The 25536-nt window shown below is 37.7% G+C and overlaps 1 protein-coding gene across 3 annotated transcripts in view; it reads left to right on the top strand.

The window, feature by feature from the left end:
• ROBO1 (roundabout, axon guidance receptor, homolog 1 (Drosophila)) overlaps nucleotides 1-25536 on the top strand; it is a 1186609-nt gene that overhangs the window by 1155521 nt on the left and 5552 nt on the right. For all 3 annotated transcript variants that reach the window (XM_011996534.1, XM_011996535.1, XM_011996536.1), the window contains 3 exons: nucleotides 10592-10998; nucleotides 13792-13944; nucleotides 21896-22204. In XM_011996534.1, the coding sequence (XP_011851924.1) occupies nucleotides 10592-10998; nucleotides 13792-13944; nucleotides 21896-22204 (869 nt within the window). The remainder of the gene's footprint in view (nucleotides 1-10591; nucleotides 10999-13791; nucleotides 13945-21895; nucleotides 22205-25536) is intronic.

Genomic DNA, 25536 nt, shown 5'->3' on the forward strand with positions numbered 1-25536 from the left:
TGGAGTGACTGGAGGCTAGGAGACCAATTAAAAGATTGTTGCAGTAGCACGTACAAGAAATAAAAGTAAGAGAATAGACTGTAGAGAGTTTTTATTGATAGAATAGAAATGAATTGGGGAGTGGTTTGAGGGAGAAGAAAGAAGTCAAAGATGACTAACACATTTCTAGTCTGGATGAGTAGGCAAGTTGCTCAGCTGTTTGCTAATAAAGGAAGCAAAAGAAAGAGGCAAAAAGGGAGACAGTGAGATTAGGAAAGTAAAGAAAGATGCAAAGAAACATTATTTGAGCATCAACTTCCCGGAATTCAGGTAAACAAGGTGGATGGTAGAGAATGAACAAGAGAAATGGGTAACAGAACCAGTTTATATAGTGTTGTACATCATTGCCCTTATAATCCATAAACATACGCCCTGGGATAAGAGAAGAGAGAAAGGCATGATTGTTCCCCAGATGCATCGTGCTTCCCACCCAGCTCCAGCGGAGGAGTACCGGGGCATTTTATTGTTGAATGTGTATTTTTCGCTCACCATCCTAAATGCAAGCCAACAACTTCATTTTGTGTTCAACTGAAGAAATAGTGATCTACTATAATTTGAGACAAAAAAAAATGGGTAGTATTGGACTAAATAGGTTGACCTCCAGTATATCTTTCTCTGAAAGGATTTTTAAGAGTAATTTTTCTTGGCTGGGCACAGTGGCTCATGCCTGTAATCCCAGCACTTTGGGAGGCTGAGGCAGGTGGATCACTTGAAGTCAGGAGTTCGAGACCAGCCTGGCCAACATGGAGAAACCCCGTCTCTATTAAAAATACAAAAATTAACTGGGTGTGGTGATGCACACCTATAATCCCAGCTACTCTGGAGGCTGAGCCAAAAGAATTATTTGAACCTGGGAGGCGGAGGTTGCTTTGAGCCGAGATTGCACCATTGCACTCCAGCCTGGGCAACAAGAGCGAAAATCCATCTCAAAAAAAGAAAACAAGGGTAATTTTTCTCTAAATGTAGCAACTCGTCTTCAGGTCCTCTGTAATACCATCTTTGAGTCTTTTAGAGAACATATTGGAGGGACAAAATATACCAAAAAATTGGGGTTGTACTAAATTAAGCCATGTTAAGTGGATTTTTTTATTGTATGACTTCTAAGACCCTATAATATGCTAATGTAAATTACAATCTCTTAGAGAAAAATAGTTTATGCAGTAATTCACAAACCTTGTGAGGTAAAATCTTTTTCAACAATAGCTCCTTAGTATGAAAATTGAAAAACAATTTAAAGGTGACATTTCATTACTATCCAAATAGTTGATTTGAATAACCTGCAGTAAGTCTACACATCCTTATCATTTATTTTAGCTATGACCAAGAAATGCCATGTCCGGTGCCACCAGCAAGGATGTATTTGCAACAAGATGAATTAGAAGAAGAGGAAGATGAACGAGGCCCCACTCCGCCTGTTCGGGGAGCAGCGTCTTCTCCAGCTGCCGTGTCCTACAGCCATCAGTCCACTGCCACCCTGACTCCCTCCCCACAGGAAGAACTGCAGCCCATGTTACAGGATTGTCCAGAGGAGACTGGCCACATGCAGCACCCACCCGACAGAAGGTACGTTGTCACTAGCCTTCTTTGCTGACAAATCAGATAATGTCTACTCCTCAGTAGAAGTTATTGAATGCCATCCCATGAAGTAATTTCCTTGTCTCAGAAGCCTTTCCTTGCAGTATCATCCCACGGTAAACCTAGGTGATTAACATATCAAGTCATATTGTTGACCATTGCATTAGATTAATTGATCCTAGTGAACTTGCAACCATAAAATAATATGTATTAATACCCACTTATAAAAATTGCATTCATAACCACATGGAGATCATGAATATGGTTTGCTAATTCTGTAACACGCTATTGCCAGTGGGTGTTTTTGTACTTTAGTTTTCCTTTAGCATCAGTAAGTCACTTCTTTGGTCAGCAGAAAATAGATTTTCTCTTTCTTTTAAAATTAAGTTTACATAATAATGTGTTCCCTCATAACTGTAGTGTCACAGAAGAATGAGTTTGGCATATTCTTTTTGTGTTGACTTCAGATACCTTTATTTTGGTTTAGATATGAGTTTGGAGCTTTTTAGTCAGATTATTTTTTGTGTGTGTGTGTGTGTGCGTGTGTGTGTGTGCGCGTGTGTGTGTGTGCATGTGTGTGTGTGCGTATGTGTGTGTGCTTAAACTCTTTTAAACCTATGTATTGAGCATCCCCAACCAATACATTTTTGTGATATACAATAGCTTCACTTGTCATTTCTACCACATAAAAGCTGTTACTGCGTCATTTTAGCTTTTCTCTCATTGTTGATGATTGTATTTATACTGTTTTTTTGCCCTTGACACATTATATATATATATTATTTTCTGTATTCCTAATATCATTTGAAATTAAGTATATTATTTGCCTCAGAAGAGGCTCCTTTGATATTCTCAAATGAGTAAGAAACTCTGATTTTTGTGGCTTGAATTTTGCTCTGCAGATTAAAACAGAATTTGGCAATGTTTATCAGCTCTTCTGTTGTTAAGAGATTATTACCAGATTCAAATTACATACACTGTAAAAACAAGAAAGTAGTGAAGCTTTCTTCTATCTGGCAGTGAGGAAGTTGGATTGTCAGACATTTTAAAGGAATATTATTAACCCATGAAATGATATGAAAATTGAGAGCAAATAAGGCACCATTTTCCCATATTAAAGTCACAGACCATCTGTGCTACTCTTAGCCAATGAGAGACTAAAAGAGACCATTTAGCTCTGAAATACCTAAGAATTCTTTTATTTTGTTGCCTTGTGTTACCTGTTTCCCTCACCATTCCTGTCTCTATTCTCAGGGTACCCAATTATTTTCTTTCTGGCCAGCTCTTCTTTTGTATTCCTTATGTCCTCCTTTCCACAGAAACAGAAATCAGTTTTCCTTCATCTGTCTGGAATGTCCAGCCTCTTCCTCTTCATTCAATTCTCCTTCTCTTCATGGTTAACTCAACTCCCTCCATGCCTTCGTCGTCCTTGGCCTCCCTTCTGGCTCCATGCTCCGCCCCCGCTTCATTTTAACTCCTTCTGCCTTCCGGATTCACATTCGCACCTCAGCCCACTGCGTTCTGGCTTAGAGTGTTTTGCTTCGATCGGTCCATTGAAAGTAACCTCCTAATAGTCAAATCTGAAGGCCTCTCAGTTATCATACCTATGCTTTCTGCCAGGATGGCCATTTTATAAATTGCTGTGAGAATCAATGGATAATGTGTGTAAAGCATCTGAAGCAGGGTAAGTATTCAAAAATATTAGCGCCCTACAGCCCTCACCTTTACGCTATCATCCCATAGCTTGGTTCAACTCTTACATTCTGGTGGTTGTCAAATTTCTTTACCCAGCCTAATTCCTTTTCCTGAATGCCACAGTATTTCCACTTGAACTTCACCCTGTGTCCAAATCCAAATTCTTTGTCTTTGCACTTGACTCTGCAAACTTGTCTTTTCTTTTACGTTGATGGCTGTCTTGTTTAGAATTTTCAACCATTATTTATTTGACCAATGTTTTAAAATAAAATGACTGAGGGAATAGGCAAAAAGCATAAACGGTACCTTTGTCATTTTGAAATCAGCTTAGTTATCCTACTATTTAGTTTTTTCCTAGCATTCTACAAATGAAGTTATTCATGAAGTCACTTCAATCCAAAATGGCCCTTGATTTTGCTCTTTAGTTTCCATTCCTACATTTGCTAGGGCAGGCCCTCCATCCCTGTCCCATGAAATCTGCCTTATCCTTAAACCGATCTCCACTTTTCGTCTCTCTGTTTTTCTATTCATTCTCACAATATTTTTATTTGCACACAAGAAATCTGGTAATGTTCCCCCATTCAGAGTCAAGTATAGTGTTTAACCCAATATTTAAAGGTTTTCACCATCCTTTTCCTTTTATTTACTTTCCCCCCAATTTCATTACATACACTTTTTTTCTAATTAGTCTGTTTTAAAGTTCCTAAATTTGCCTGAAACTCATCAACATCCAGATCTGCTACATCCTCTTTCCTGATTGCATGGTAAGCACCCCTCATCTTTCAAAGCCCTGTTCAAATGACACGTCCTCTGTCTGCCTGGCAAAAGTCAACCCCTCTTTTCTGTACTCTTCATAAGTCTATTCCCATCCCTGTTACCACACTAACCAGTTTTCATGTTGCATTAGTATTTGCTGTTTGTATCTCTGTTTTCCCTTTTACATTAAAAGTTCTTTGAAGGCAGAACTCATTCATGTCATTGAGTTCTGCAGAGCTTTCTTCGGTAAAGTATTTGATGAATGGAATCGGATACTGTGGAAGAATTGGAGTTGACCTACTGTCTATCGTTTTAGGCTAATGGATGCTTGTAGAACTTGAGGCAGATACATGTAATTGGATAATACATGAACTATCTGCACTTATAATCATTTGACTATTTTCAGCCTTTCTCAAAGGTATGATTTTCAATCTGTAAGGGTATTATGGATTTTATTTCCAGGGTCATTGCTGGAAATAACACTGGGCACTAATAAAAAGTAAGTTAAAGCCCATTTTAAAAAGTGCTTTAAGTGCTTTTTTATGATTAATGTATATTCTATATGTTTACTATAGAAATTTTTGAAAATACATATAAACAAAATGAAAATATAAAAGTGCCAGTGATCTATGTAATCAGAAAATCACTGTGAAGACCTCAGTGAAGATCCTTTCAATCTTTCATCTGTACTTGTACTCACATTGCTTGGATTTATGATATGCCAATATTATTTCATAAACTACTCTTTTCACTGAACAGCGTTTTTGCATGTTGTTAGCTTTTTGTTTAGACACTTGTGTAAAGTATGTAACTCTATTTAACCAGTTTCTTAATATTGGCCATTTTAATTGTATATGCCTTTTTGATACTATATACAATGTTGTGATTTCCATCTTAAGTATTTGAATGAAGTCTCCTCTTGATCCCTTGATCTTTTCTAATGCCTGCCCCATCAGTAGATGACTTCTGATTCTTATCATCCTGCCATTTCCCTAATGGTACACTCATAGATATAGATAGCTATTTCTCTACAAATCTCTTTCTGGAGCTTCAGACCCATATATCCAACTACTTGTTCCTGTAGATTTTTACTGCCTAAATATCATTCTGAGTGATACACATATCTCCAGCCATAAATGCACTTTCCGAGTTACGACAGCCATTTTCTCTCACCTGCATTACAGTAATGTTCTGCTAAGTGGTCTTGTTGCTTCAGCCGTGCCCCTCCTTCAGTCTCATTCCTTGCTGCAGACTATGCAGAGGCATTTTCCTAAATTGCAACACTGATCAAGTCTCTCCATTGCTTAAGATCTCTCAATGGCTTCCCATTTTTCTTAAGATAAAGGCAAGGTTCCTTAATGTAGCAATCAAAGCCCTTTGTGATCTGACCCCTGTGTGCCCTACCGTCCTTACCCATTGCCGCTCCTCGCACAGTATCTGTGATGTCTTCACTCTAAGTTTCTTCTCATTCCCGGAATAAGCACAATTCTCACTCACCTCAATATCTTTGGACATGCTCTCCCATCTTCCTGGAACACCATTTTCTCCTCTCCTTTTGGAGCGAACACCTATGTATCCTTTAGATCCAAGATTAAATGGCAGATCCTCCTCAGTAAATCTTTCCCTGATGTCCCAACTTTGGGATAGGAGCCATATTTATGTGTTCCCACAACACTCTGTATATCCTCTGTCAGTGCATATTTAATTATTTGTCTCCTCCACTAGACTAAAGTCCCTTCAGACATGGATATCTGTTTCATGTAGCTGAATTCCTAACATAGTGCTCAAGTTCCTGTTTCTATTGCTGTCTAACAAACCACTCCAAAATGTAGTGACCTAAAGTAATCTAATCGTTTTATTCACAATCCCATGACTCAGGAATTCTGAAAGGATTCAGCTGGACAATTCATCTCCAATCCATATGGCTTTGGCTGCTTGGCTGGGGATGGAAGATCTACTTCCAAATTAGTTTCTTCACTCATTATGTCTGATGTCTCAGTGCTCCTTGACCTCTGTCTCTTTCCACGTGGAGTCTTATCCTCCAGATCTCACCATATAGTATGGACTTCTCATAACATGGAGTCTCAGGGTAATGGCACCCCTTTCATGGCAGCTGGCATCCAAAAAGACAGGAAGGGGAAGTTGCCAGGCCAGTTAACAACTACATTTAGAACTGGTGCATAGCCTTGCTTCAGCCACATTGTATTAAAGCAATCACAGAGTCCATCCAGGTTCAAGAGTGTTGAACTCATCTACCTCTCTTGGTTGGAGAGTGGCAAGTTCTCATTTCAGAGTAGCATTTGGAAGGGGAGATATTGCTATGGACATTTTGCAGAATACAGTCTGCCGTGGCCAGATACATAGCTTACATTAAGTATGTTTACCTTAAAATTGGATCCTTACCTGTCATAAAGCATAAAGCATGTCACCTAAGCTCTGTTTGCCTGTGATCTTTTTGGTATAATCCTAGCAGTCTTTAGCATGGTAGGCGCATAGTAAATGTTTAAAGAATAAATACATTGATTACATTTATATTTATTGATTAGGGGTGCAGATAGTGTGATACATTAATAAAATTACTGAACTTAAACCATTGTAACTCTGCAAGTCTAATTATAGAAACATTAAAGACCTGCATTATTATGAATATTTCAACTTTGGCATTATAGTGAACTTCTAGGGTATTCCATTTTTGTCTAAAACTGGGTAAACTAGGTGATCAACATAATAGGAATTTGTCTTCTCTTTTTTTCAAACAATTGCTTGGAAAATCATATAATTAAACTTATTCACATATATTGTTTTAAAAAGTGATTGATATACTTAACTTTATTGCAGTATAGTAAAAGCCTCTAGAAAAGTGAAAATTATGTTCATGTATGGAATAGATTTACTTGTTTTATTAATACAGATAAATTGAGGTAATAGTTACTTGTACAAGAAATTGAAGCTACACCAGTGTTAAAACAAAATCTCGAAGGTATGCATTTTTCTCCTTTGTCTTTTGCCTGGTAAATGCTGTGTGGTGAATGGTATAAACACCTACTTTGATAAATTAATGACATCATTCCGCTTTTCTCTTGAACATGTTTATGAAGGCATCATTCTTGCAGGAGACTAGAGTGTTACGATACACAGTCATATACTTATACATTATTTCAGAAGACATTGAAACCCCTTGGGGAGAAATCTAGAGGGTTGAGGTTCATTTGCGACAAGTCCCACTTGAGTGCAGCATCTTGAAATGGCTTTTTGTTTTCCAATAGAATGTATTACATATTTCAACTGTACATGTTTATCACACATTCCCTGGGCTTGCCTTATTTACAGATGGTTTAAATAAATTTTTCTGTCTTTCTTCAACATTTGTAAGGGGTGGTTGTAGTTAAAAGCCAGCCCTTTGTTTACATGAAGATGTTTTTGCTCTACAGAATGTGAATTATCCAAACACAACAATGCTGGCATCCTTTCATAGTGAAGTCGGCCATTCTGCATCTTTCTTTATTGATGGTCAAAATAGTCCCCTTTGTGCTAAAAAGTCTTACATGTCTTTAAAAAGGAAGAAGTTTCTTGTGGTATTTTGGGTTTGTATGCTGACAAAGACTGTAAATTAACTTTTAAGTGTGGTATTTTATTGTATTCCAAATTAAACAATGGTTTTCCTCCTATGTGTATAACACTCCATATTGAAACAATTATCCATTTTAATCTCTTAAATAACTTCAGCTTTGGCACATTTTTCATATTTCTCCTAGTGCCACACACAGACACTTTAAAAACCACCCAGAAATGAAAAATAATGCATTATATTAAAGAATGCTATGTGTATATGTAACAGATATATACACATAATAATACATAATTACACATATGTGTGTGTATATGCATATTTTCAATGTAATATATTAGCTTTTATTTCTTGGTTTTTTAATACATCTGTATATGGCACATATCTCTCCTAGCTTCTGTGTATACACACACACACATATATATAATACATTTACATTTATATATGTGTGTGGAAGGTCATGCCCTTGGAAATAAAATTTGATTTTAAATTCTACATTTGATACCTGTGATCTGTGGCAACTTTGGTAAGACCCTTAATCCCTCTGAATTTCAATATCCTACCCTGTAAAATGATCATTTAAAAAGTAACTCAAAAAGTTACTGAATTAAATGAGTAAATCTTGTAAAATATGCTTAGCTACAAAGTAAGTGCTCATTAAATGAGTTAATTGCAGTATTTTCAATAATCATTTATTTTTAATGTTTTCCATTTGTATTGAACAGATTTGTCAAAGTGTCTCAATTCATTGGGATAAAAAGCAGAAAACGTTTTTCTTCAAAAAACTCTCATGCCACCCTAAAAACTGTGCCATATCAAAATTATTTTTCCCTCTATGGTAGAGATCTTGGGGCAGGTCCTACATGGTTTTAACTTTATTTAGATCTTGACCAGATCCTATAGGGTTTTGTTTTGTTTGTTTGCTGTTAAAATCTAGTTCTGTTAATTTAATTTAATGTAATTAATGTTTTTGTTTTTTGAGACAGAGTCTCACTCTGTCACTCAGGCTAGAGTGCAGTGGCGTGATCTTGGCTCACTGCAACCTCTGCCTCCGGGTTCAAGTGATTCTCCTGCCTCAGCCTCCCGAGTAGCTGGGATTACAGGCGTGCATCACCACCATGCCCGACTAATTTTTATATTTTTAGTGGAGACGGGGTTTCACTATGTTGGCCAGGCTGATCTCAAACTCCTGACCTCAGATGATCCACCCACCTCGGCCTCTCAAAGTGCTGGGATTACAGGCATGAGACACCATGCCCAGTCAGTTCTGTTAATTTTAAAACCTCAATTGTGCATTCCCAGACATCCTTTGCCAAATGTCCCTTTCTGGGGCTGTGGTGGCATGGAGAAAGTGAGCGTGTGTGCTTTTAAATACGTCCCTCCACCTGCCTCTGCCAGGTGCAAATTCCTAGGGCTAAGACGGGGAAGATGGAATGAGAAAAGGGCAAACTAGATGTAGATGAGGATCCGGTCTCCTCCTTGGTTAACCCTGAAGACTCTTCTTATCTCATCTTATTCTATGCGTATCTTAAGGCTGCTAAAGGAGAGGTGCTGACATGTACTTACCCCACTGATGAAGGCCTCAATCCTGGGCACCATCTCTAGGCATTTGCAGTTCTTCAGTGATTTATGCATATCTTCAGGTAAACTACCAGTTGATGGCATTCATGCTGTATCTCTCCCAGCCTCCCAAGCTGTGGCGGTCACCAGCTGACCCTAGACCCCAATCTCAGCTGCTCTCCAGCACTGGTGCTCAGTTTGGCAGCTTGTGTAGAATCTATCCTCTTTCCTTCTCAGGAGTGCAAAATTTGATGAGGTGTTTTAATGACCTTTCCATCTGAAAGTCCTCCATTATGCCATCTCCTTAACCTTGCTTAGAGAGTGTTAGGACTGTTGAGCAAGTCACTGACCAAGCAATCCTCCAACTGGAAATCACCGTGTCTTCCTTTTGTGAAAGCACTCTTTCAATTTAAGAGTTATTCTCTCAGCATTCTTCTCCCAGGGGGATGACTTCTTTCCATGAATCTTGCTTTCCACTAAAGTCAAAATGCGCTGTACCTTCTCAGTCATCTATTCCCTGTGGATCATAGCACTAATGTGTTAGTGGAAGGATGGCTTTTAGCTGTTGTTATTCTTCATGTCTGCAGAGTTGGTTGAAACCAATTAATTGGTAACTGTTTACCTATGTTGTGGGAGAGTACTTCATTTTGTCCTCAACTCTGGTTCTTAAACTAATTCCAGGACTTAAGAAAAAATACCTTTAAATATTTTTTTAAAAAGATAGGATAACAATAAATGCAATAGGGTTAAAAATAGTTAATAATCTTTAATGAAACTCATAGCAAATAAATCAGAGAAAAATTACTCTTGGCTCCCATAGCTTTTTTTAAATAGAATGAAATCTAAAGGAAATTATGTCATATCCGAATGTGTACTTCTTTAAATCTTATGAAATTTTACTCCTTATAATGAAGATGAATGACTTCATTCGCTTGAAAAAGTAGGAGAGGTGATAAAAAAAAAAAAAAGGAAAGAAACAGATGTTTCTAGAGCACACTGTTTCAGGAGGAACGTCAGTTGTCTTCAATAATGATAAACTATGGGTAATGTTTGAAATGCTTCAGGGCAGATACATATGTGTATGTTTTCAAAACAAGTATTACTCTTCCTTTTTTAACTAAACAAAATCCAAATGATAAAACATAAGAAGGCTTAGCGATAACTGACTATATTTCTATCCAACTTGAGTCAGAAAGTAACCCAGCGGAGCCCCTGGTTGTGAAGAGCAACTCAATGTAAAATCAAACTTAAATATCCCGTGATTTTCCGTTGTTTTTCTGAACATATGAGCTCAAAGGAAGGAAAGATCAAATCCGCATACTTGTGAATTTCTTGGGTTTGCCCTTTCGTGTCTTAAATACCAAGCTGAGCCAGACCTATTTCTTCACCTTCATACAGACGGCAGCCTGTGAGTCCTCCTCCACCTCCACGGCCGATTTCCCCTCCACACACCTATGGCTACATTTCAGGACCCCTGGTCTCAGATATGGATACGGATGCACCAGAAGAGGAAGAAGACGAAGCCGACATGGAAGTAGCCAAGATGCAGACCAGAAGGCTTTTGTTACGTGGGCTTGAGCAGACACCTGCCTCCAGCGTGGGGGACCTGGAGAGCTCTGTCACGGGGTCCATGATCAACGGCTGGGGCTCAGCCTCCGAGGAGGACAACATTTCCAGTGGGCGCTCCAGTGTTAGCTCTTCGGACGGCTCCTTTTTCACCGACGCTGACTTTGCCCAGGCAGTTGCAGCAGCGGCAGAGTATGCTGGTCTGAAGGTGGCCCGGCGGCAGGTGCAGGACGCTGCTGGTGAGTCCTAACGCTTTTCACCAAGCTGGGAAAGAAAACTCAGTGCATGTATGTGTGTTGCTGGTTCTCTCCTGTGATCTTATGTCCTATTTGAAAACCAGCTATTCGTGCAGTTTGGTTTCTTTTTTAGTTTCCTAAGGAAATGACAGTCCAAGAATATGACTTAGTTGGATTATTCCCTTTTCCTTGACAAGGCTTTATAAATTATCTTCTGTTTAATTTTTGTTTAATAAATCTTACATAATATGAGTGATAGGAAGCTACCTCATTTTTAGGATAGCCATAGCAAATATATATATTACACAAATAGATATAATTTCTTTATACAGTCAATTAAATGAAGTTTGTTTTTTTTTAATGTATACCCTAATTTTTTTGTGTAGAACGTCACCAAAATCCAATTTATTGGGAGAGTTCTCTTATCTTATTTAAATAAAAATTCGGTAGGGGAAATAGATAAATATCCAAGTGGAACACTTTGACCTTTGGAAAAGGGGCTTTTTATCCTTAAATTAATTGGGAAGATATGAAGGTATATGTAATGTGCATACATTTTCAAGCATAAACGTTCCATACTTACAGTAAACATTTTAAATATAATAATTGGGACAGCAAACTAATCCAAGTGCTTTTCATATTTTTCCTTTCATTGCTACTAGCCCATTTGTAATTACCATTTATTAATCTTTACGTTACAATTTATTTTTACTTATCTCCTTCTCTTCCCAATCCTGTTTAGAAAGTAAATAGTTCAAGAAAGAAAGGAATTTAACTGTAAGACGTTTTTATCCCAGGATTTGCATTTCTGTAGAATTCATATATACATTCCCATACATATTTTTGTGTGTTTGTATTTTTGATAGCCAAGAAAATCTAAATAATAGAATAAAAATGACCAGCAAGAAAGAGAGACATTTCGGAGAAGGAAAAGACCATCACAACAAATCGGTTACTGGTGTTTTACCGTTTTGTTTTTCTTAGTTTAATAACTACCACATTGGTAGTTTTCCGTGGTCTTTTCAGATATTGGATTGGCCGTTATTTTTTATCAGGGTAGAATAGATTCAGAGAAAATGTAAATCACGTTGTAAAGTCATCTCTATATTTTATTTATCAAGAATGTGTTACAGGAAAAATATCTCTCAACTTATTATTGTAGAATATATATTTATTTTGGCCAGGCCTATATTTTATGTCATTCAATCAAATATTGTTTTTTATTCCTCTAGTAGCTGCTGAATGTAATAAACTATGCAAACCTAATTATCTTTCTTAATAAATAACATCTAACTTTACGTACAGCTTTTATTTCCTCCTTATTTTTTAATCTTCTGTAAAAAATGGTGAAATTAAACATCTCAAACCACTGCTTTGAGAATACATGAGAAAATATCTCAGTTTATTAAATGGACAAAACATGGAAATAGCGTGGAAAATTCATCTGTAAACGACCTTATAGTTCAGGGTCTGTGAGCAGTGGATGGCCTTACACAGTAGAATGAATAATGGCTTCAGTCTCAGCCCTAATGCTCTGTTTTCAGGGATATGTAACTTTAATTGTAATAGTCTCCATCACAGCTAGACAGAGTTTGATTTAATATTTTATTGTATTGTAATTTAGTGGCACTTCTGGTTTTCCTTGAGCTCATAATTTTAATGTACGAAACGTGCATTGGCCTCTGCTTATTGCTGTGTTCTTTTCAGGGAGTGTTGGTGCTTGTCTTGTGACTTGACGTTAATGTGAATGAATATCCAATCACATTACTTCTCACTTGGCTGCATTAATGTCTATCATTTAATATGCTTCAGTTATCATCTTTAAATGTGTTGATTTCACTATATGTAGCTTCTGTTTATAGCCAAAAGACATGTTGTCTAGGTCCATTTGAAGTTACTTGTGGTACGATAGAAAGTTCTGGATTGGTGACTGGAATTTCTAGGAACCAAAACAGTGGAAGTCAAACATAGGACCAATAGATCTCCATGGTCATGATGGATTAAATATGTTGTAGCTGTTGTAATACAGCATCTATTTAAGACACCAGAGAATGTGGGAGTTTTGAAATACGCCGTGTCTAATTAATAAATTTAATTCCCACTGGTACCTGGGATTATTGTTTCTCCAAAACCAAACATCTACCTCTTCCACCACCAAAAAAAAAAGGAAGTCTTGGAGGGGTCACCTGAAGTATCCAGAACTTGCAAGTATTTAGAGACAGAAAAGGGATGTAAGTAATTTTTGGCAGACCTGAATATGTGAGCTAGATCAATTTCGGACCACCTGCAGAGAACGCACGAGTCTGTCTTCAAAGCATACTATAAATATATGTGTAATTAAAATACGAATGCCATTAGTACTGTTCATTTTTCTTAGATCATGAATTTCTTAAGAACTTTAGCTCTTCTTTTGAAAAAGCAACAAACATTGGCTATATTATGCAAAAATTTAATTGCTATGTTTGGTTTAAGTATAACGTTTTAGTGAAGCTAATTGCAAAAATAATTGGAATACTTTCCTTTAACAAATATGTATCATGAACTTTATAGAATAACAGCACTGTGGTTTAAAACAAATGAAATAAGCAGAAAATGCTTTTAGGGTATTTTCTCCAGTAAATAGCAGAGTGACAGCAAGCCTATTATTTGCTAGAAGAGTTTGTTTAAGCTTTTTTTGTTGCTTTTCAGAAAAATTAGGGCTGTTTATAGTTTTAATGTTTTCTTTTTGTTGTTCCTGTTGTAATTAAAATTCACTGATGAGTTTGGCTTGGATTTTTTTTTTTTTTTCCTCCTTAGGCCGTCGACATTTCCATGCGTCTCAGTGCCCTAGGCCCACAAGCCCTGTGTCTACAGACAGCAACATGAGTGCTGCTGTAATGCAGAAAACCAGACCAGCCAAGAAACCAAAACACCAGCCAGGACATCTGCGCAGAGAAGCCTACACAGATGGTGAGTCCATTGACACGGATGAAAACGTCTATGAATCTCGCCTATTTACCCTGCCTCTCTAGGGCTAGAAAATGCGTTCGCTGACATTAGAAATTACATTAAAAATTTATTAACAATCAGCTTCATATTACTTATAGAAGCAGTCTACTTACATATTTTGTCTAGCATTTCCTTGCAGTTTTCTAATAAGCTTGTTATTTAAAAAACAAAACCATTTGTAGATCCTTAATGTTTCTGAAAGTTATTTTATAGTTTCAAACAAATGGACATCACTATAGTTGAAGTTGGTAGTTGAAGTAATGTCATAGGTTTAACCTTTGTCAGATTTAGTGATAAATCCTCCAGAGTGTCCTCATTTTTTTATTTTACAATTTTTGCATTCAAATAGAAGACAATAAATGTGTTTGAATGTTAATTCTAACGATAGTGGTGTTACAAACAGTTATTTGGGGCGCCAAAAGATAAATCATCTTTCTTCATGCCTTCACATCACAGTATCCACTCTCACTGAAGAGGTAACGTTCACATTCTCGAGGGAGCACAGGACGAAAATGCAAACAGTGTGATTTTGTCTAGAGAAAGCCTTTAATGAAAGTGCCTCAGGTGGCCCAGCATTTATTAAACCACCACCTTCTCATCTTATAAGACAACCCCACGGGCTTTGTTGGAAATTCATGTAAGATAAATTCTCTCAGACTCACTGCTCTTGTCAAGTTTGCTAAATTTGCTAAAGGGGTGGAGGAAGGAACTATGTTACAGGCGTAGTTCCCCCACCTCCTGGTCCTCTGCAACAAAATCTGATTAGGACTTTCATTACCAGTCAGCAATTTTTCAAAAAGGGCATCGTTTGCCATTATCATATGAAAGCCTAATATTATAGATCCTTATCCAAGGTTGCAAGGAAGGTTTTCTGAGGTACTTCTCCCTATGATTCCTACCACTTGACAGAAGAATTTAATACAAAGCTCACAGCATGATGAGCACAAGTAATTTTGCAATGAGTGGCTGTCCGTGCCATTATCTGTACTTTATTCTGAGTATTTTCTCTCACTAGCATCTCTCTGATATTAGACTACATTAAATGCTGGCGTGACACAGCGCACCTGGGCCCCCTGGCTTCTGCCCGGGACTCTCTTGTTAGTGAAACTGAGCTGTCAGAATATTATCTGATTTTGAAGGGTCATTACAGTGGCTTTTTGCATGTTTGCCTCTGTGAAGGGACAAACACTAGGTATAAATCCCCCAACTCTACCGGCAATTTTACATTTATGGGACTACTATAGTGGCATTTTTCACATTTTATGGCTGTGTTATCAAATTTTATTATCTAGAAGAGAGTGCTCCTCACTGAAAAACTGACCAAACAGCAAGCCTCGATGTAAACACATCCAAATTGAATACATAAGGGAGAAAATCTGGCCTAAAGCCTTGTGTAGATCTTTCTACCACTTATTTATACTTGTTCAAAGGGGACTCTGGCATTGAGTGATGCTTTTTGAAAATGTTTTAAATAATGTAAGCTTGCCAAGTTAACGAATATTGTATCACAGTTATAAATTACACTATGCTTGAAAATTGTCTGTATTTATTATCCCACGTGCTGTAGTACTTATTTCAGTGTTAATAATTAAATATAATTCTAACTAATCCCTGAATAATAACTATTAAATTGAATGATGATGCCTCCAAGTTATTTTTTAAATTAATTTCAGAAATACCAAAGACGTATATTGAAATATTTGTAAAGCCAAAAGTGAATCTGAAATGTTTATTTGGATTTCTAATTGCTCATTTCACAAAAGTGATTACGCAAAATTATCATAGTGCATACTGCAATATAAAAGTCAATGGTTATTTTCTCGGAGTCACAAAAATAGATAAAATGGAGAAATGACTAAAGCTAGTACAGCATTCACTTTCTTTCAATATTTTGATAACTATCCTTCAAGTTATGTTTACTATACTAACAAGTCTTGAATTTTACGCTGTACGCTTACTGTTGGGTAAAAAAAAAACACAAAATAACAATGCTGTGTCTTATTATATACATATCCCATTGTGCATATTGGTTAATTGAAGTCATATAATGCAGATACTTGTTAATGCACTAAATAAGAGAAATGTACACACTCTGGATGGCAGTGGTTATGACACAGAGACAAAAGCCACTTTTTTAGAAATTATTTTCCCAAATTACTACACTGCATTTTTGGAAAAATATTCATAGACCAGTTCATGAAGAAGCTTAATGGCAGACACAATCGGTACAATTTATTAAAAAAGAGAAGGGAGAGGAAGGAAAAATTTAAAGAGCTACCCATTGTTAAAATGTGAATCGAACACATTAGTAAGACATGAAGGATTTTGTGGGTTTTTTTTTCTTTTTAGTGAGCTAAATGTATGGATTATGATGGATGAGTTTGATTATTGTCAATACATTTAGGTGAACTATTGTTCAGAATATGGTTTATCAGTATTGATTTTGTAGCATCTTTACTTTGATAATTTTGTTCAGATTATGACGTTCCTTCATAGGGTCTTTAAAAACTGTATAAAGAAGGATGAAGAGTGGCCATGTCTGAACTGATGAAGAGTAATCTGTGGTGATCGTTCTCAGTTAATCCTTGTATTAGTTTGCTAGGGCCGCCATAGCAAAGTACCGCAGACTAGGTAGCTTAAAAAACAGAAATTTATTTCTTCACACTTCTGGAAGCCAGAAATGTAAGACCAAGGTGTCAGCAGGAGTGGTTCCTTCTGAGGCCTCTCTCCTTGGCTGGGAGATGGCCGTCGTCTCCCTGTGTCTTCATCTGATCTTTCTCCGGTGTGTGTGTGTCCTAATCTCTTCCTTTAATGACACCAGTTATAACGGATTAGGACCTACCCTAGTGACCTCATTTTACCTTCATTACCTCTTTAAAGACTCCAAATACAGTCACATTCTGAGGTACTGGGGGTTAGGACTTCACGATTTGAATTTGAAGGGGGCACAACTCAGCCCATAACGGTGCACCAGCCCCTAACACCTGGCATTGTGGCCAAACCTTGCTCTGTGGTCAAACCCAAGGCCTCGTAAGCACTCGGAGAACTCAGTGCAAAGGAGAGTATTGCGTGCTGCAGTCACGCTGACAGGCAGTATCTAATGATTTATTTATTTCATATTTGCCTCTTACAAGTTTAACCCAGATAAAGGGTAGGATTAGGATACATGAATATTTATTAGTCAGAGTCTTAATAAGTAAAAGCCAGGAATAAGTGCATTTCTAGGACCTTCTAATAGATTCTTTCCACCCCCTCTCTTCAACCTTTCTAATGCATTTACATAGTTGATTTAAAAATGAAATCTACATTATTTCCCCATTCCTACTTTTCATAAATTATAAATTCACCACCCTCTTTGGAATAATGTTATTTTGACTTGATTTATCATTAATTACAAGGTCTGAGGACTTGAAGCAGTTAAGTAAATAGAGTGCTAGATCTCTATAGCAAGTTAATGGTGGCAGACTTGTCTGAATGCACATGTTCTTCTGTGTTACTTTACATGCATTATACTGTTATTTGGAAAGTCTTGTAGAAAGAATGAGTGTTTATACGATTACGTAAAGTCTACACACACATACAAAACAAGTCCACAATCCCATTTGTGAAATCCAATTTGTACTACTCATGGTACAAATTGGGTGAAAGCACTATATATCACTATGTGGAATATAGAATTGTTTGTACCATAATAATCCCTGGCCTCGTAAGCGGGGATATCCCTGCTTGGTGATATTTTATAAAACCTAAGAAAGAATTTATTTGGCAATCTGTTTATATAAGAAATCAAACCTGTCAACATTTCCCTCTCTAATTGCCATTAGATACAGTGACAAATATATATAGGAAGTTAGAATTCTTTAAATTGTCATCAGGTTCTCTTCTCTTTTTAACTTGTGTTATAAATAACACCTATCTAGAACATCTAGTAACAGATTTTGTCTCATGAGTCATGTATTCCCAAGACTTTGTGCGATGTTAAGACAGTGGTAGTCATCAGCTTTGATATCTTGAAGGCCCAGACATTTTATGATTTGATGAAAGTGGCAGTCATCGGCTTCCTGATAGTCTGTGTTTGCAATACAGTTTAAGTTTACAGCAAGCAGATAGTGCAGAAATGAGCCTATGGTCGCTCACTCTCTCTTTTTCGTGGTGTGTTCTGAATTAGACCTTTTCCCCCTTATTGCCAGTCCCAGGCTTAGTCTGAATTTAAAATCATTCTGCCTTGGGTCCCTTGGCTTTAGGCTACTTGATACAGCCTGTTTTCTAACTCTCTCTTTTTGGTTATCTTTAATAATAAGTAGAATCGAGGGAAGGGACATCATAGTACTGATTTTTATGTATTATTTTTTGAAAAATCTGTTAAAGTAGTAGACAAAGGAGGAGAAACATACACTTGTGACAGTGTCAATCTACATTGCAAGACAAAAAACTTGATTTTGTAGAATCAGAGGGAAAATTAGTGCTGTTGGCTATAATTGGCTATCATTTTGGCTAAAATGTTGAGGCTACTTATATGATACTCGAGCATGGTAAGCCGTGAAAGCCACTAACAAAAGAATGCAAGTAAAAGTTCGATCACTTTTTATAATCATTCCTAAGTAAAATGGCTGGTAGGTACTCAGATGGCAACTCAGACTTTCTGTTTTCAAAACTCATACAATGAATTCTAACACCTCAGCTTTAGCATGCAAGGTCAAAAGAAAATAAGTTTCAAAAAATGTGTATCTATTTATGGAACAAAAAAGTTTCTTTTTTTTTTAATATGTAATTATGAGAAATACTAGGTTAATACTGATGTTTCTTAGGGCCATTAATTTGCTGTTATACTAAGAATCTTCAAAACACAATTTTAATATTTAACAGTTTCTCATGCTGGTACATGTAAAGGATAGTCAATGGCCCAATGTCAATAATAATAAAATATCTGGAAACAACCAGAATATTTCTCTAATACTGGCTAAAAAATAATGATGTAGTAATAGAATATAACATTACGCAAACTTTTCCAAAAAAGAGTAAAGCCCTATGTACACATATGGAAATTTGAATAACTACCTGGTTAGGCAAAAAAAGTGCAATCCATTCATGTTGGTGAAGAAGGAAGGCTGTCTGTGTGTGTGTGTGGTCCTTTTTATCTGCTCACCACATGTGAATGGGAAGACAGGCACTCTGTGTCATCCCGGGTGTGGCCGTTTTCTACAGTCCTTGATGTGAACGGTGCTCCCTGCAGTTATGAGACTAGACAGCCCTGCTTTATAAATAACTTCAGGAATGATCTATAGAAAACCTTTCAAACCCATTACCTCTGCATAGTGAATCCTGGGGATTAGAAGTGGAGGTGGGGAGGTACGGAGGTTGTTCTTTCAAGTTTAAATTCCTACTGAATTTTTTACCATGTAAATTTGTATTTTTTAATTTCAACTCTTAAGGGTAATTTTATAACACTAAGCATGTAGTAGATGTTTTATGAATGTGTTTTAGTTTATTCTAGACATTACTCTACAAACGTGAAAACATTACCATTTCTAAAGACATTACTTAAAAACATAGCTATGCTGATAATTCCAAAATCTCTGTATTTCTGGTTTTGATCTCTCCTGAAATTCAGATTTTATTTACAAATACCTGTTGTACCTTTCTATGTTGATACTCCAAAAGTTCCTCCTATTCACGTTTTTAAAACTGAACTTACACTCTTGCTTCACAAACATCTCCCTTTTTGCTGCATTCTGTACCTTCAGTGATGTTCTTTTCATTCACCGAGACAACTATGACAAAAATCCTAAAAGTCATCTCAGATTCTTCCTCCCCCCACCCCTGTACTGTATTTCGTTGATCCTGAAATAATACTGATTTTTCTCCCTTAATCTCAAACACGTCTTTTCCTCTCCATCTGAGCAGCCACCAATAACATTTTATCACCTATCATTAATTATGTGAGTTATAATAATCTCTTGGCCAGGTGTGGTGGCTCGGGCCTGTAATCCCAGCACTTTGGGAGGCTGAGGCAGGCGGATCACGAGGTCAGGAGTTTGACACCATCCTGGCCAACCTGGTGAAACCCTGTCTCTACTAAAATACAAAAATCAGCTGGGTGTGATGGCACGTACCTGTAATCCCAGCTACTCGGGAGGCTGAGACACAAGAGTTGCTAGAACCCAGGAGGCAGAGGTTTCAATGAGTCAAGATCACACCACTGCACTCCAGCCTGGGCGACACAGCAAGACTCTGTCTCAAAAATAAAAATAAAAAATAAAATAATAATAACAATAATCTCTTGACCTCCTGAATTGAAGCTTTTCTTGTTAATACATTCCCCATACTACAGCCAGAATAACCAAAACTTAGTATCTACTCATATTCTTCCACTAAATTACCAAATAATATTAGGATACATATTTCCTTTCTCCCCGGAGTGTATATAGGAATGATTTTTAAAGATAGCACTGGTTAAAAATTTTCTTTCTAGATATCAAATTTTATGCCTACTTTCATTCTTAAGTATATCTATGATATACAAAATTGAATTATAGACTGGGTGTGGTGGCTCGTGGCTATAATCCCAGCACTTTAGGAGATCAAAGTGGGTGGATGGCTTGAGCACAGGAGACCAGCTTGGGCAACATAGTGAAACCCTGTCACTACAAAAACTACAAAAGTTAATCATTTGTGGTGGCATGTGCCTATGGTCCCAGTTACCCAGGAGGCTGAGGTGCAAAGATCACTTGATGGGAGACAGAGGCTGCAGTGAGCCGAGATCACACCACTGCACTCCAGCCTAGGCAACAAAGTAAGACTTTGTCTCAAAAAAAAGGAAGAAATTAAATTATATAAGTTACATTATATGTAATATGTATTACTTAATATGTAACTACAACTAGAAATAACTGTGTGTGTGTGTGTGCGCGTGCGTGTGTGTGTGTGTGTGTGTATGTGTAGATCAAATTAACCTATATTTATACCAGTGATTATCTGGTTTAAAACCTCTGGATATATAAAATGGTGAGATTCCATCAATGAATAGTATACTATAAACATGCAATTGAATATAGTAATATAAAGAACACTAAACCATTGATGAGTCCTGGTTCCGATTATATCTACCTTTGAGATTGCAGGGTAGCTTACGGTCTACAAGTTTGAGCTTCCTTCTCTACAAAATGAGAAGAGATTTAGGCTAGATTAGAGATGGCAAAGAGGTCTCAACTCAAGTACCAACCTCAATCAGTTTGAAGTGATTGCCTGAAGGAGCAAAGGCGTGCACCTGGTACTAGCAGTGTTCTACTGAAATCAATTAGGACGCTCTCCCACACTTGGGAGAGAGAAAGTTACAGTACACATACCCGCTGTTAGCTCTCCCAGGAGCAGACGTCATTAAGTCCCAACTTGGTCATTCAGGAGTTCTGTGCTAGATAACAAGAGTACATTAAAATTGTTGGTCTTGGCCAGGTGCAGTGGCTCGCACCTGTAGTTCCAGCGCTTTAGGAAGCCAGGGTGGGCGGATCACTTGAGTCCAGGAGTGAGAGACCAGCCTGGGCAACGTGGCAAAACCCCATCTCTACAAAAATCACAAAAATTAGCCAGGTGTGTGGTGCATACCTAGAGTCCTAGCTACTCAGGAGGCTGAGATGGGAGGACTGCTTGCACCCAGGAGGTCGAGGCTGCAGCGAGCTGAGACTGCGCAACTGCACTGTAGCCTGAATGACAGAGCCTGTCTCTAAATAAATAAATAAACAAACATAAATAAAAAATAAAATTTGGGGTCTTTTTCCTTGGTTACCTTCAAGTATTCTAGTTCATTTAAGATATAGTATCTCATAGGTGAATGTGACTCCAGTGATAATCCAAGTGTGTGATGGTTTCATAAGTAGCAGACTTTTATAGCAGTATTGTTAATGTTTCTTTTTAGATCTTCCGCCGCCTCCTGTGCCACCACCTGCTATAAAGTCACCGACTGTCCAATCCAAGACACAGCTGGAAGTACGACCTGTAGTGGTGCCAAAACTCCCTTCTATAGATGCAAGAACAGAAAGATCATCAGACAGAAAAGGAAGCAGTTACAAGGGGAGAGAAGTATTGGATGGAAGACAGGTTGTTGATGTGCGAACAAACCCAGGTGATCCCAGAGAAGCACAGGAGCAGCAAAATGACGGGAAAGGACGTGGAAACAAGGGAGCAAAACGCGACCTTCCGCCAGCGAAGACTCATCTCATCCAAGGTACTCGTCCAGTCAAGCAGCAAATAAATGTAGACTGAGTGTGTTCGCAAGACATACAGTTAGGCTCTATACAGCCGTATGAAAAGTGGTAAGACTAAGAAATTTGCTTTCCAATGGAGGACATAGGCATGTACTCGAATAATTTTAATTTAATACAGTTCACTCCAGTATATGACTTTATACAAGGCCTTCCTGGAGAGGAGCCAATTGAGTTACATTTTAAAGGAAAGCATGATTTCAACAGGTTAAAGAGGGAGAAGGGATAGCGGGGACAAGAAATAGGTGGAGAAAAGAACATGAATGTATGAAAATGAATGTTTGGTGAACAATGGTTTCCAGTTTGGCTGGAGAATTGAATGTTTGGGGCCAGAGACCATCTCTACAAAAAAATACAACACTTAGCTGGACATGGTGGCACATGCCTGTAGTCCTAGCTACTCAGGAGGCTGAGGTGGGAGGATGCACCTGGAAGGTCAAGACTGCGGTCAGCTGAGATCGCACAACTGCTCTGTAGCCTGGGTGAAAAATCAAACTAGAAAGGTGGGTAGGCGCAGTTGCAAAGGCCAGGGATACTATTCTGAGGGGTTGAGATTTATGACAAGGGCAGTTGTGAGCCAACAAGGAGTTTTGAGTGAGAAATGACCTAATCAGATACGTGTTTTAGAAAAAGAACTGGCAAAACTCTGTAGCGGAGGAAGAGGCTGGAAACTGGTAGGTGAGGGTGTCAGAAACATTACAATAACACTCTTAAGCATAAAATATGAAAGCACTGAATTAAAATAGCTCAGAAGAGCAGGAAGGACCAACCTGTACAGGCACTGCAGGGAGAGGCCCAGGAGGACTTGGTGGCTAATTGAATGTTGAAAGGTGAGTTGAGATAATAGAGTAAACAAAAGAAGTATTCGCAGGTTGAGTAGGTGGCCCTGAATGACCAGTGGAACACGATCGTATTAACCAATGTAAAAAAAAATAAAATAAAGAACAGGGAAAATGTGAAATTTCATGGGGAAAATTATTGCAGTTTTGAATGGATTAAAATGCCAACAAGAACACAGATAGTAAAAATCACAATAAAAATTTAGAGAACTAGGTTTAAAGATGAGGAGAAAGATTGTGAGGACAGAGTGGATTTTAGAACCCACAACACAGAGGTGATAATTATGTGAGTAGCAAAGTCTGAATTTCAGCAGAGATAATGCCGGTAACTATTTATCAGTCAACTGTCCAGGAGAAAACAAAAGCAGACCCTAATTTGTAGCCATTTGCTTGCTTCTGTTGTGTGAATACTCTCAGAATTGCCAATTTCAAGTCACTGAATGCGGAGGTAGGAAGAGATGAATATAGTCAGGTATTGTGAAATATTAAGCCTGCTCCAACACACCACTAGACAAGGATGATCATATTAGAGACTAGGTAGATAATCAACATCCTATTAAGGAAACAGATTGTCCAACCCAGACATTTAATAATCAAGGTATCCAAGCTATCGAAAATGGTGTCCCATAAAGAATGAAGTGGGAAATTTTCAGACAGGAAGGTATATAAAATACCACAGTGGTGAAAGTTGAATGTAAACCCAAGCGAGTGTAAAAGGGATCTTGCAATATGTTGGTTGCAGGTCAGAATAAAAGCCAGGCTGTATGGGGTTGGAAAGTGAACGGAAATTTTGGAAGGGAGGTGATCAGCACACGTAAGCTCTTTCTGGAAGTTTGGGATGAGGAGGAAATCTTGGGATAGGGTTTGACAGAAAGGCCAAATCACTGGAAATGTTTTAGGATAGTGCATTTGCACATTATTATAGACTAAAGAGAAAAAACAAGAAACGGAAGATTATTAGTTGAGGATATCAGCAAAGAGTGATAGGGGAATGAAACTTAAAAACCTACAGGGGCCCTTAACTACTGTATTTTAGTAGATACATTGTGGTAAGATCTGACCTCAGTGTATTGTTGTATTTATTATGGACATCTGGTCATTAGCTAACTTCTTTTCAACACGGAGGGCAATTTCTGTTTGTTCTGTGACTGCAGCCTGAACTCCTAATCCAGGCATAGACTCAGAAGCAAGGTGATAGATAAAGCTGTGCATCTCAGACTCATGCCTCTATTGTGTGACCACAATGTCCTTGATGATATCACCGCAATCCAAAGTTTGAAAAACTTACTTATTTTTCTCAGTTAACCCAAAGTTGATCTGGCTCTGAACTTTTGACTCAATGTGACTCGCCTCCAAATAGCGATTCATAAATAGAATGTGATGATGTAAATTGCGAGGTTTATATCTGGCTAGAAAGTGTGGAGCGATTCCTGCTTGTAGGAAGTCTTCATTAAAACTTGGCTGGGCACAGCGGCTCACGCCTGAAATCCCAGCACTTTGGGAGGCCAAGGTGGGTGGATCACAAGGTCAGGAGTTGGAGACCAGCCTGGCCAACATGGCGAAAACCCATCTCTACTAAAAATAAAAAAATTAGCAGGGTGTGGTCATGTGCACCTGTAATCCCAGCTACTCGGGAGGCTGAGGCAGGAGAATTGCTTGAACCCGGGAGGAGGAGGTTACAGTGAGCCAAGATCGCACCATTGCACTCCAGGTCTGGGTGACAGAGCAAGACTCTGTCTCGGAAAATAAATAAATATTTTTTAAAATTAAAAAGTAGGTGAGATTCTTCTTCAGAAGGAAATTTTATAAACCTGGAAATATCTTGTATGCAGATCTAGAAAACAGAGATTAAATTTTAAAAAATCAATCTTCAGAAATTTAGTAAGTTGTTCTTTCTGCTATAAAAATATTTCTAACAAAAGAACTAAGACTGGACCATTAGTCTAGAAACAAGGAACCCAGGGAATCATGGAAATCCCTGAGGTACACTGATGAGTTATTTAACATGCTCTGCTTTTCCAAATTTTTATTTGAATCATAACCCTATCTATATATGCCATTAAATGATCATTTGTATGCATTGCTATAATTTTCACCTTCATATTTCAGTTTACATTGTTTATAGTGAAAGAGGCACCCTGATTTATGTGTATAATGAATGATTATTTTTAATTAAGGAGAGTGGTCTTTTGGACTTGAATGTCTGATCATTTTGCTGACATTTGCCTCCATTAGTTCAATTTATTTCTACATATATCAAACACCTACTGTGTTATTAAGCATTGTACTAAATCCTGAGATTTATGTATAAGCATAAACCTTGACTTCAAGGGGCTTGTAGTCAGGGAGAGAGGGACAGATAATGTATAAATTCATAGATATTGTTGTATTCAGTATAACCTTCATAGTGCCATGATACTTGAGAGTCCAGAAGAGAGAGAATTCGCTCAGGACTG

This window comes from Mandrillus leucophaeus, unplaced genomic scaffold (assembly GCF_000951045.1).
Source record: "Mandrillus leucophaeus isolate KB7577 unplaced genomic scaffold, Mleu.le_1.0 Scaffold519, whole genome shotgun sequence".
NCBI lineage: Eukaryota > Metazoa > Chordata > Mammalia > Primates > Cercopithecidae > Mandrillus > Mandrillus leucophaeus.